Source organism: Triturus cristatus, chromosome 2_1, assembly GCF_964204655.1.
Source record: "Triturus cristatus chromosome 2_1, aTriCri1.1, whole genome shotgun sequence".
In the NCBI taxonomy this organism is placed as follows: domain Eukaryota; kingdom Metazoa; phylum Chordata; class Amphibia; order Caudata; family Salamandridae; genus Triturus; species Triturus cristatus.
This window is the reverse complement of record NC_140581.1, coordinates 7,004,753-7,017,694: the sequence shown is the minus strand read 5'-3', so window position 1 is coordinate 7,017,694 and position 12,942 is coordinate 7,004,753. Positions and strand designations below refer to the sequence as shown.

At 46.0% G+C, this 12,942-nt stretch overlaps 1 protein-coding gene across 6 annotated transcripts in view; it reads left to right on the top strand.

Moving 5' to 3' along the window:
* Nucleotides 1-12,942, top strand: part of ARHGEF39 (Rho guanine nucleotide exchange factor 39) — a 121,427-nt gene that overhangs the window by 97,745 nt on the left and 10,740 nt on the right. For 4 of the 6 annotated variants that reach the window (XM_085627613.1, XM_085627614.1, XM_085627611.1 and 1 more), the window contains exons 10-11: nt 4,063-4,151; nt 5,319-5,445. In XM_085627613.1, the coding sequence (XP_085483739.1) occupies nt 4,063-4,151; nt 5,319-5,445 (216 nt within the window). Of the gene's footprint in view, nt 1-4,062; nt 4,152-5,318; nt 5,527-12,942 lie in introns of all 6 variants that reach the window. The other 2 variants (XR_014969044.1, XM_085627616.1) reach the window with 1 other exon arrangement.

Sequence of the window (12,942 nt, the reverse complement as noted above, 5' to 3'; positions counted from 1 at the left end):
CAGATTATTCCCAACATATGGAATCACTAGTCCATTCTCACCTGTTCTCTGTTTGTCAAACACAGGCATAACCGGACCTATAGTTACAGGCACCGTACCAGCTTCCAGATTCTTCGTTAACTCCCTAATTTTCTCAGTCAGTTCTGTTGTCGTTTTTGCTAATTTTCTAGCATTTTCCTCACTACTTCGCTTTTCTCTCTCCCTGAAAGAACTACTACTTCTTGATTCAGGTGTCACTTTTTCTTTCTCAATAATACAGACTGTATCTCTTATCGGAGAAACAACTGGTGTACTCTCATCTGGTTCTGGTCTATAGGGAGGTGGTCTCTTGTAAATCATGTCATTTAAGACCTCATCATCATACTCATTAACTCCAACTGCTCCCTCTTCAATTGTTCTCATAGGATATAATCCCTCTGACATATTAACATCTCGCCATCTTTTCATCCGTTCATGATGTGTTTCACGATCATGTCTCCTCCCAAACATATTCCTGTAATACCCTCCAGACCTTTGCTTTTCTCGCTCATGTACTTCCTCTTCCCATTCCACTAAAGCCTCGAACTGTGTAGGTCTTGGCTTCGGGTCCAGACATAACATCTTTTCCCGTAAATTTCTCAACACAGCCAGATTAAATGAACCATGTTCTGGAAATGCTAGAACACCATCTTCTTTAGTATACCTAACCCAATTCTGCAACCATATACAGGTATGAAACCCATATTTCGCAGCCATGAAGGATGCAGGTGTTTTCGCTGGAGGTAGCAACTCACCCTCTCTTGTTTTAACCTCTTTATCTTTGGTAAACCACTTTTTAACTTTCCCAAATAATGTTTTTTTCTTTTTCTCCTCTTGAGAATACATTTTAGCGCTTACTAAAACTCTCTACTCTCTCTGTATTATAAATATACAATACGAGTTTCTCAACCAATAGCAGCGCGACTCACACTAACGCACCAATCCTGGAGCGTCTACGTCACTAAACAGCTCTTCCAATCCCTGCGCGACTCACACTAACGCACCAATCCTAGCGCGAACCCTATTCTGATCCACTATCCACTCAGAGCGCGGACTTTCTGACGTCAACAGTCGCTGCAGTTTGTCTCTGTCTTCTGTCTCTCGTCTACCCCTCCTTTACAAAATCTCTCAGTAGACTTCGTGTCAAAATTTCTACAAAATCTATTAGTTACAACATAAAAACATCTCCATTGTCTGCTTCGCTAACCACAGAATAGTAAAAGAGTCTATTTTTCAAAAGTCAACATTCATACATCTCATAACTGTTTCCTCTAGGACTTATCCAAAGAGTCTTACAATCAATAAATGTATATACATTCACGCACATTCATGCAAGAAAAATATAGTACATGCACACAGAATCCTGTTTCCCGAGAACAGACAATCTGCTCCACTACAGAATTATAACACACATTAACTAAGCAACTTCGCCCAGTTCCTCAAACAAGCTCAGAGAATACCTATTACTCCTCCCGCGATAAGCTTTAACGGAAATCCTTACGGATCCCTGGGACTTAAGACCAGAGTTTCAAAGATAACCTTCACTACGATACACACTCCTTACATACCAGAAATATATCTAATAGTAACATACGACGATGTCACTGATTCCGAACCCAGACAATGTGAACGCGCAACTTCAATTGTCACACGTTATTCCTTACAATCCCGTCTTTCCCGAGAGCAGCATATACTTCCCTCTGCCCTACTACGGAACTGCTACAACAGCTTCCAAGTTCCAGAAGCACTACATCTAACTCAACATGACGATTCCAACATATAGTATTAGTACATATACCAATATCAACAAAATAAAATCAATAATCAATAAGCCAATATACAAGCAATCTTATCAGATCAAGACAACCATCTAAACCATCCTCTGCTACCAGGAAATTGATAGAGATCAGGGTATCTAAAATATGCCCACTACCACGGATAGAGTAATCACACAGTTACACGCACATACATTCATCTTACGCTAGGGCCCATTTCACTAACATACGCTCAAATACTCTACCAGCAATAAACCTGTGGGAAGAAAACACCTAAACACCCTGCATCAATATCAGGTCGATCGGATCTGGTTTAGTGACTGTCCTAATCAATAACATAATCTACACAACATATACAATAATGATCAAAAATATAAACCCAATAATTGACAAGAAAGGAAATTCAACACCATGTTTAAAATTATATTGCTTTATCTAAATTAGTCAAAGTTAAATCAATCAGAATAAATCATTTCTCATAATTACCTATTCTAACTAAGTGTCAGAACGGGTCAGGACAAGTCTCTCGGTAAAGTCTCTCAAGACGAAGTCCTCAGCACAGTCCTCAGCAACGCAGCTTCACGCAGCAAAGGTAAAACGGCAAGTGGCAAAAGGGTGGCAAGATCCCTCCCTAAGCTAGCAGTTTTTATAATTAAAAATACAATGGAAAGACTCATCAAGTTTGAAAAAAAACACTAAATCACTGAGCAGAGCGAGAAGGAAAGGATGCAACATTGCAACATTTGTGAACCTCCGCTCAGAAAAAATACACATAGCGAAGACTACGGAACAGGATCCAAGAAAATAAAACATGTAACACATTTAATCCGGCTTCTCCTCGGCCATCGAGCCACAGTTCAGAGTTTTCCTCTACGGCTCCTTTGTCTCTCGAGATTGCCAAGGACACTTTCACTTTTCTTGGAGAACACCCAAAGCTGCTGCTGTCCTCATGGAAAGTTTCATAGAAGGACCATGGTCAGTCACCCTCAAGACTATTTCCAGCAGGGGTCTCCCTCGTCACGTCTTTCACATATTCACTCGAGGCCAGGCTTCAAAATTAGCCATCATGGATTAGGCCTCCATAGGCCACAATAGACCATCTCAATTAAAAGAAATAAAAACAACGTTACTACAGCATAATGATTAAACAGTGTTAACCCCACTAATACCCTTATGTGTATGCATTTATCTAGCTTTTGCGACATAAAAAAGCATTAATTCAGACAGCGTTTTGTGCTTAAAATAAACAGCACACAGCAACGTTTAAACATGAAAACTTGCACGTTATTTTTTAGAAAACAAAAACAGCACACACATGCTAACCCTTGTGTAACTTTCTCTTATGTTAAGACAAACGAATTGATTAATAAAATACACACTTGCACAAGACAAATAATTAATTTGTTATTTATTAATATTTAATAAAACGCATAGACATACTAGAGCTTCAAAAGCCCCTGAATTTTCATAAATGAAAACTCTGCTCCAGCAGTGTGTACGGTGAAGGGTCTCCCATAGGAATATTCTTCACTCGTACTCCAGGCTTTGCAACTACACCCCCAGGCGCTTCCAAAATCCACCGGGGGCAAGGGTGTGAAGAACAAAGCTGGAAGGCAACCAAATTCATATTTGCCAAAACGCTTGGAAATATCAAGTTATATTTATTAAACGTGAAGGTCTGATGAGTTGGGAAGTCTTTTTATTATCGTTTAGTAGATGGAAGGAACATAAGAACCAAGTTCCGAGTGACGTGCAGATTATAGGCAGGAGAGCAGCGGGACAGTCCACTAAAAACAGAGCTACATGAACATGCGCAAGTGACGGTCCTGTATGTGTGACCGTAGACACCATTCCAGTGTATGGCAGCAGCATGACCACCTCCATCCATCGGATCACCGCAGGCCAGTATTTTCCTCTCGAAGTATGAAGAGTCTGGCGGCAGGTACTTGATCGCTCCAGCCCATAAGGAGAGTGCGATCCCCATCGGACGCTGCAGCAGCACCATCCGGCCTCACTGTTAATGGCCGATGCGGGACATCAACGTGTCCTCCTGCCGCTCCCCATTTATAGTTCTCTGTCCCAGATGGCACTTGAAAGGGAGAAAGGGATTTCCAATTTTGCGCATTAAAACGCTTCCCTAAAAGGACCAGGTCCGTCAACAAGTTGAGAGCAGTTAAACCCATTATCACAGAAGGTTCTTTTAAGAACTACAGTAAAATGCAAGTTGTTGTCTGTAGAGTAACCACATGTTCTTTGTATGCCATTCTAGCTTTCCTTTGAAAGAGAGAAGCTGCTTCTGATGTCGACTGATCAGGAGGATATTAACGACTGGTTTCGATGTCTGTCGTCTGCCATCGGGTGAGTGGTGCTCTGTTGCATCAGCCTCAGTGTTCCCATTTGAGGGATTGGAGTGTCTCTTGCTGTAGTAATGTGTCAACAGAAAATCTGTGACTGGTGTGAGCTCAGGGTGTATCCTGTAAGAGTCATGCGTGCTTCAGTGATCTTTGCGTCGAGCTGTGAAGATCTGGTGTGAGCTTAGAGTATAGTCTGTAAGAGTCTCTAGACATGGATAACGCTGTAGTAACTCGTGAAGGTCGGAGTGTGGTTAATACATAGTTACACCTGGAAGCACAGATCATGCTCTAGTAATCTATAGGAGTGAAGAACGCTGTAGTAACTCATGAAGGTCGGAGTGTGGTTAGTACATAGTTACACCTGGAAGCACAGATCACGCTCTAGTAATCTATAGGAGTGAAGAACGCTGTAGTAACTCGTGAAGGTCGGAGTGTGGTTAGTACATAGTTACACCTGGAAGCACAGATCACGCTCTAGTAATCTATAGGAGTGAAGAACGCTGTAGTAACTCATGAAGGTCGGAGTGTGGTTAGTACATAGTTACACCTGGAAGCACAGATCACGCTCTAGTAATCTATAGGAGTGAAGAACGCTGTAGTAACTCGTGAAGGTCGGAGTGTGGTTAGTACATAGTTACACCTGGAAGCACAGATCACGCTCTAGTAATCTATAGGAGTGAAGAACGCTGTAGTAACTCGTGAAGGTCGGAGTGTGGTTAATACATAGTTACACCTGGAAGCACAGATCACGCTCTAGTAATCTATAGGAGTGAAGAACGCTGTAGTAACTCGTGAAGGTCGGAGTGTGGTTAGTACATAGTTACACCTGGAAGCACAGATCACGCTCTAGTAATCTATAGGAGTGAAGAACGCTGTAGTAACTCGTGAAGGTCGGAGTGTGGTTAGTACATAGTTACACCTGGAAGCACAGATCACGCTCTAGTAATCTATAGGAGTGAAGAATGCTGTAGTAACTCGTGAAGGTCGGAGTGTGGTTAGTATTTGTAGTTAGACACTGGAGGATCGGATCGTGCTCTAGTAATCTGTAGGAGTGCGGAATGCTACAGTCTTGTGTGTGAGCATCGCTCCTGCAGTATCATACCTCCAGTGAGGCGGCACCAATGTGTAGCTTTTAATTTTACTCTGTAATAGATATGTTCCTCACTTGTAGGCAGCTGAAAGCCAAGCATACGATTGTTCAACGGAAAGAGAACTTGAGAAAAGAGCCAAAACATGCGGCTCAGGCGACCACATCTGGAGACCGCAGTGATCCGCTGAGAGAAAGAAAAAGGAACCTGGTGAGACTTACTTGTGAAGTTGATATAGAGAACAGGCTTTGCTGGATAAGTTACGGATAGTGACAAAAGAAAAGCAAATGTGTAAGTTCTATGTTCGTCCCTGTAAGAATTAGTTTACTGTGGTGCATCGTTGGCCATGTGTCCCGTCACTGGAGCGTCCAATCCCACCCCCCCTTTTTTGAACCTGGGGTTGGAGGGGTTGCAACTTAGTTCCTTAGGTAGAGCATTCCATACAGCAGGCGCATTTCCAGAGAAGGAACAAGATTGTGTAGATTTCTTTTTTAATAAGGGTGGGATTAGGATGAGAGTGTTAGTGCTCCTCATATTTGTGGTGCAGCCCGATTTGTGGAGTTTATCAGAGCGGTGAGATGGGGTGTTTTGATGGAGGGCTTTGTGCGTGATGCAGGCAGTCTTGTAAGTGGGTCTGCCTTCAATAGGAAGCCATTTAAGGTCTTTGAGGACGGGGGAGATGTGATCAAACCGCTTACAGTCAGTAATAAGCCTGGCAGCAAGGTTGAGAATGGATTTGATCGGGGCAAGGTGGACTTTGGGGGTTCCAGAGAGAGTGGGATTACCGTAGTCGAGTTTAGATAGGACCAATGATTGTACCACTGATTTAAAGTCATCGGCAGGAATGAAGGGTTTCATTTTTTTTAAGATGGTGTAGTGCGAAGAGAGCGCCTTTGGCCTAATTTTTTATATGGGGAGTAAGACTGAGGTTCTGGTCGATGCTGATGCCGAGGGATTTGACTGAGCTAGAGATGGAGAGAGAGCAGTGTAGAATAGGGAGAGCGTTGTTTTTAGGAGAGAATAGAATGATTTTTGGTTTTTTAGGGTTAAGTTTTAGGTGGTTGTGATGGAACCAGGATTGGATCTTAGACAAGGCAATGTTAAGGTGCAAAACATCTGCATGGGATTTGATCTTATGGCAAAGTTGGGTGTCATCAGCATAAAGGTGGTAGCTGATTTTTGCTTGCTTAAGAATGAGTGTGAGGGGTCCCATGAAGAGGTTGAATAGAGTGGGGGAGAGAATAGAGCCCTGGGGGACCCCCAAGGAGACCGGTAGAGGTTTGGGAAGACAGTCGCTGACTTTAATTTGTTGGGTTCTATGTTGGAGGAAGGAGGTGAACCATTTAAGAACAGCGCCATTAAGACCAAAACGGTCTTTGAGAATGTTGAGTAAGGCGGCATGGTGGACAGTATCGAAAGCTGCAGAGAGGTCAAGAAGGATGAGAAGGGAAGATTCACCCTTGTCTAGAGAGTGGTGGATGTCATCGACTATGTTGAGCATAGCTGTTTCCGTGCTGCAGCCCTTTCGAAAGCCTGATTGCAAAGCGTCCAGGAGGTTGGATGGTTCAATGTGTTTGTTCAACTGGAGCAGAGCGCATTTTCTAGGGCCTTGGATAGGAAAGGAAGGTTAGGAAAAGGGCGTAGATTATTTAAGTCATTGGGGTCAGCTGAAACGTTTTTGATGGTGGGGGTAATTTGTCCTAGTTGGAGGGAGGCAGGGACACTACCGGTGGTTAGGGAGGAGTTGATGATAGTGGTCCAATAAGGAGCGGTGATGTGCTTTAGGTCCTGAACAAGGTAGGCTGGAAGGGGATATTTGGTATGAGAGGAAGATTTAAGTTTGGAGATGATGTTGAAGACATCCCGTTCCGAAACTGGACAAAACTTACTCCAGAATGCATTGTTTTTTAGTTGGGGGGTGATAAAGTGAGGCTCATGAGGGGTGTCAAAGGGGGGGGGAGTTGGGAAGAGTTCGGGGGAAGGTAAAGGGAGGGAGGAGAATTAGGGGGGATGTTAAGGAAGGGTGTCTGGCCATAAGGGAGGGGCGTTAGAATGAAGGATTAATCAATCTTGTTGATTTTATCTGAGCAGAAGCTCGCTATTTCTTCACATCTCTCGACCGTAGCCATATGTTTTGGGGGGGTTGAGGCAGTTTGGCTTTTGACAATGCTAAATAATTCTCTAGATGGGTTTCTTACCTGGTCAAGTTGTGAACAGAAGAAGGAAGTCTTTTCCTTAAAGATGTGTTTTTTGTAGTTGGCTCTTGCGGCTCTGAGGAGGATAAGATTTGAGGGGGGACGGCTGTTGCCTCCAGGAGCGTTCTGTCTGCCTAAGAGCGCGTCTTTCACTGTTGAGGTCCCTATTGAACCAGAATTTGGAGGGGTTACGTTTCAGCTGTTTTAATTTGGCAGGAGCAATTTGGTCAAGGACATCAACAATAGATTTGTTGTAATGTTTTGTAAGGTCACTAGCACTTAGGGAGGGAGGAGTAAGGCTTAGGTGAGCTTTAGTTTTTTTCTCCAGTTCGCCTGGAGGAATACAGTGGAGATTTCTAGTCCGTTTCTTTTGGTTGGAGGTGTTTGTGTATGGTGGGGGTACAGAGCTGTTGATCGTAAAGAGGATGAGGTGGTGGTCGGACCAGTTAATGGAGATGATGTGGGAGAGAGAAGCCAGTTCCTTGCTTGTGATGATAGCGTCAAGAGTGGCACCTTTGGTGTGTGTTGGGAATGGCAGAGCTGTTTCAAGTCATTGATATCAAGTAAGTCATTGATGAGGTTAACCGAGGGGTCATCATTTTTATTCCAGTGGAGGTTAAAATCTCAGAGAACGAGGTTTCTAGATTTAGAAGTCGATGATTGTGTGAGAAAGTCAGATAATTCTTCCACAAAGGAAAGAGGGTCACCAGGGGGGTGGTAGATGGTGTGTAGGCGGATAGGGGGTGATCCTTGAACTATAAGATCAGCACCAAGGTATTCAAAAGTAGTGAGGTCAGGGTGCCGGACAGGTAGGAGTTGAAGTTCTTCTTTATAGATTATGGCGAGTCCCCCTCCGATTTTATTAAGCCTGGCTTTTCTGAGGATGGAGTAACCGGGGGGAGAGCAGGTCAAGGATAGATGTTGAGTGGGCATTGAGCCAGGTTTCTGTAAGAAAGGCTGTGTCAATGCCTTCACTAAGGATACTTTCAGCGATTTGTGTTGCATGACAGGCTGCCGATCGGCAGTTAACCAGCATGCCGTTAAGGGGTTTAGGGTCAGATTTTTTGGGGGGGGGGAGGAGGAGTGGAAGACGGAGAGTTGTTGCGGGGGTCTAGGTGAGGCTGGGGAGGACGGGATCCGACTTGTCTCCAGGATCACAGGAATGGAGGAATGTGGGGAAAGGGTGTTTGTCGTCGAGGTAATAAGAGAGTGTTCTTTATTAGGGTCACGGAGGTCAGGATCGGGGAGATGGCTCGGAGAGAGGGGTGAACTGAGTAAGCCAATTCTGCAGGTCGGTATAGGAGGAGGATTATCGTAAGGGGAGGTATTCCCTTGGGGAGGGAGTGTGGGCTCAGATTGAACAGACTCCAAGGGAAAGGAATTATTGGAAGGGATTCTAGAAGAGAGGGAGATAATTTCATTTCTGAGTGAAGAGAGCTCTAGTACCAAGGTTGAGAGGCGGAGTTCTATATTGAGGAGTGATTAGGTGAGAAGTGAGATAGGGAGGGGGGCACGAAGGTCACGGGGGAGTGGGGGGTGTTCCTTGTTAGTCATGGATGGCGGTTTAGGGTGCGGGTGGGTAGCCAGGAGGAGGGGAGTGGGGGGTACGTAGGTCGTGGTGGAGGGATGTCTGTTCTTTGTTGGTCGTGGATGGCAGTTTAGGGTGTGGGTGGGGTGGGAAGCCAGGAGGAGGGGAGTGGAGTGCGTTAGGGTTGCAGGGTAGAGGTAGAATTAAAGGATGTGAGAGGGCACCCTCAGGGGTTAGCCGGGTGTCATGGGACGAAAAGGAGGCATGGGAGGGGTTTATAGGGTTTTTTACTAGATAATGGAGGGGTTGGTTACTAGGGGAGGTGGTGATAGGGGTTGTTAGTGGAGTCATCAAGGGATCATGAAGAGGAGGGAGGGTTGGGGCGGTTGAGGGAGTTGTTGGAAGGTTACTGGGAGATAAGGGGATTGGAGTTATAGGTGGAGCCGTCGGGGGAGTGGGGGGGGGGGAACGGGAGAGGTTTTGGTGGCTGAGGGGGTTGTAGGAAGGTTACTAGGAGATGAAGAGATTGGAGTAATAGGTGGACCCGTCAGTGGGTAGGGGAGCAGGGGACCAAGGGGATGAGGGGGGGTTTGGGTGGCTGTGGGAGTTAAGTGAAAGTCATGGGGAGGAGGAGATGCTGCTGAGGCTGGTGGAGAATGTAACCGGGTATTGAGGATTTCATTGTTGGGTGATAGGTCAGGGAGTGGATAGGTTGGGGCCGGGGTGAGAGGGGCGAGGAGACATCTTGCGTTTGGGAGGCTGGGGGGTTAGAGGTAGGAGTAGGTAGAAGGTATTGGGATAGAAGTGGTGTTCAAAAATGGTGAGGTGGGTCTTGGAGGCTTGTATAAGGATATTTCCTGATTTGAAGATGGAGATGTCGACTTTGCCAGAGAAAGTGTGTGAAGGAGTGGTGGATAGTTTCATGCCGTAAGGGATTTTGCAGGAGTTTGAGATCGGAAGGTGGTGGAGAAAGATACTTTTCCATTTAGAGGGGCGTTTGGAGTATGGTGGCGGTTAGGCTAATGTAGTTGTCGGCAAACGGGGTTTCTTGGGGGAGTAGTAAAAGTTTGTGTTTAAAGTTTTTCTTGCCATTTTTGGAAAGGTTTTGGGGTAAAGGATGGACCAAGAGTTAGGGCCATATCTAGTGATGGGTGAGTCCAGTGTCATGAGGATATGGTTGAGGCATGACGGGTAAATAACTCCGTGAGACAAAATAGACAAGACAGCGAAGGGCTAGGAGGTGAAAGTGAGTGCAGCAGTATGTTTTCATCAAACCGTGTTAGGCTACATAACAATCGGAGACAAATTATGAGGTAGACCATTATGGGTGCACATACAGCATGAATGAATAAATAAATAGCAATTAGCAATATTCAATATGAAACTATGGACAATTTAAACTGTCAGAAAATAAGGTAATTCAATAAGGATGATCATACGGTTTTGGTTAGCCGTAGGCATGGTTGCGTAGATCAGTTTGGTTGTGTGGGGCACATAAGGATGAAGTATCCTGTAGTTAATCAGCAATAAATATACAAATTGTGAGGGGAGCCGAAAGCAGCAGCATTTCAAGTCTGTGGTCCAGCCCCGCAGCAGTCGCCCAGCAGAGCTTCTAGGTGCGTACGCACAGCCTTGGAAGGGGTCATTTCCGCTCAGCTTGTACTTGATTTGAAGTCTGTGGTCCGGCCCCGCAGCAGTCGCCCAGCAGAGCTTCTAGGTGTGTACGCACAGCCTTGGAAGGGGTCATTTCCGCTCAGCTTGTACTTGATTTGAAGTCTGTGGTCCGGCCCCGCAGCAGTCGCCCAGCAGAGCTTCTAGGTGCGTACGCACAGCCTTGGAAGGGGTCATTTCCGCTCAGCTTGTACTTGATTTGAAGTCTGTGGTCCGGCCCCGCAGCAGTCGCCCAGCAGAGCTTCTAGGTGCGTACGCACAGCCTTGGAAGGGGTCGTTTCCGCTCAGCTTGTACTTGATTTGAAGTCTGTGGTCCGGCCCCGCAGCAGTCGCCCAGCAGAGCTTCTAGGTGTGTACGCACAGCCTTGGAAGGGGTCATTTCCGCTCAGCTTGTACTTGATTTGAAGTCTGTGGTCCGGCCCCGCAGCAGTCGCCCAGCAGAGCTTCTAGGTGCGTACGCACAGCCTTGGAAGGGGTCATTTCCGCTCAGCTTGTACTTGATTTGAAGTCTGTGGTCCGGCCCCGCAGCAGTCGCCCAGCAGAGCTTCTAGGTGCGCATGTGCTGCTCATTTCTTTGGACCTCTTTGCTACCTCTGATTCCATCCATCGTGGCGTATTGATGGACTGCCTACTGAGCGTAAATCGGAGGGCCAACAATCCATCAGTGATCTTATAAAGCACGACTAGTCACCCGTGAGGGTCTCAAGGCGCTGAGTGAGTGAGTGGGGATTCTGTGGTTCAGTCGAAGAGACAGGTCTTGAGTTCCTTCCTGCGATGGTGATGGCCTGAAGTGCAGAGGCAGGGCGTTCCAGGTAGAAGGATCTTCCTCCCGCCGGGGTCTTGCAGATCTGTGGGACGGTGATCGGGGCCAGTTGAGCAGAGATGTCTGGTGGGGGTTGGAGGCAGGGGGGGGGGGTGGGGGGGGAGTTTAGAAGGAGATGCAACAACAATGTGAGTCACCCAAAGACTAATAAAGTAAATCAAAGTATGTCCCTTCTTGTCCAAGGATGTCCGGTAAATTTATTTATTTATTTATTTTGAATATTTATAAAGCGCAGCATATACCCTAGGGCGTCTTGGTGCTAAGAAACCAGTTACTTGTGGTGAGAAACGTGGGGATGGAGGAATCCTTGATCGAACAGCCAAGTTTTTAGGAGCTTACGGAAGTGAAGGAGGGAGGGGCTCTGCCTGATGTTTAGGGGTAGAGTTTTCCAGAGCTTTGGGGCTGCCACCAGGAAGCGTCGATCACCCCAGGATACCGTCTTTGTACGAGGAATGACCAGTTGGCCGAGGGTGGCTGAACGTAACGTTCTGCTAGGTTTGTACAGTTGCAGCTGCTCTTTCAAAAAGTAAGGTCCTTGATTATTGAGCGCTTTGAACACGATACAAAGGGACTTGAAATGGATTCTGTTTCGAACGGTGAGCCAGTGGTAATCCTTTATGCTTCTTGATATTGATTCATATTTTGTTTTTCCTGAAAGCAGGCGTGCTGCTGCGTTCTGGATAGTTTGTAGTTTGGTTATTACTCTGGATTGAGCGTTAAGAAAGAGGCCATTGCAGTAATCCAGAGCGGGGAATACTAGGGAGGTGACCAGAGTTTTGATGGCAGACTCCGGGAGAAAAGGTCGAATTTTTCTGATCATCTTTAGTTTTAGATGTGCTGTGGAAACTGTTTTATTGGCGTGATCCATGAAGTGTAAACCTTCATCGAAAACGATACCGAGGTTCCTAACTTTGGCGGTTGGAGTGGGAGGGGTACCGAAGGCAACTGGCCACCAACTTGATGGCCAGGCTGGGAGAAGAGGTCCAAATATGACCACCTCAGTTTTATCTGAGTTTAATTTGAGGCAATTAGTGGCCATCCATTCTCCTATGTCGATAAGTCCCTTCTTAAATTTTTCAGCCACTTGATCTCAGTCACCTTTGATTGCCAGTACCAACTGGGTATCATCGGCATAGGAGGTTAGGCTCATCCCGTGTGCTTTGATGGTTTTAGCAAGGTCCGACACATAAATATTAAAAAGTGTCGGACTAAGGGATGAGCCTTGAGGAACTCCGCAGGGAGATGAAAGTTGTGCCGATTGAAATGGGCCTAAGATGACAGCCTGCGTTCTTTTGGCTAGGAAGGAGGCAATTAGATTTTTAGCGGAGTGGCAGATTCCAAATCCCTCGACACGATCGACCAAAATTGTGTGGTCGACCGTGTCGAAGGCCGCTGATAAATCCAGCATTACCAGGATGGCTGTTCCCCCCCTGATCCCGGATTACCCCGATATCATCGGCAGCCTTAATCAAGGCTGTCTCTGTCCCATG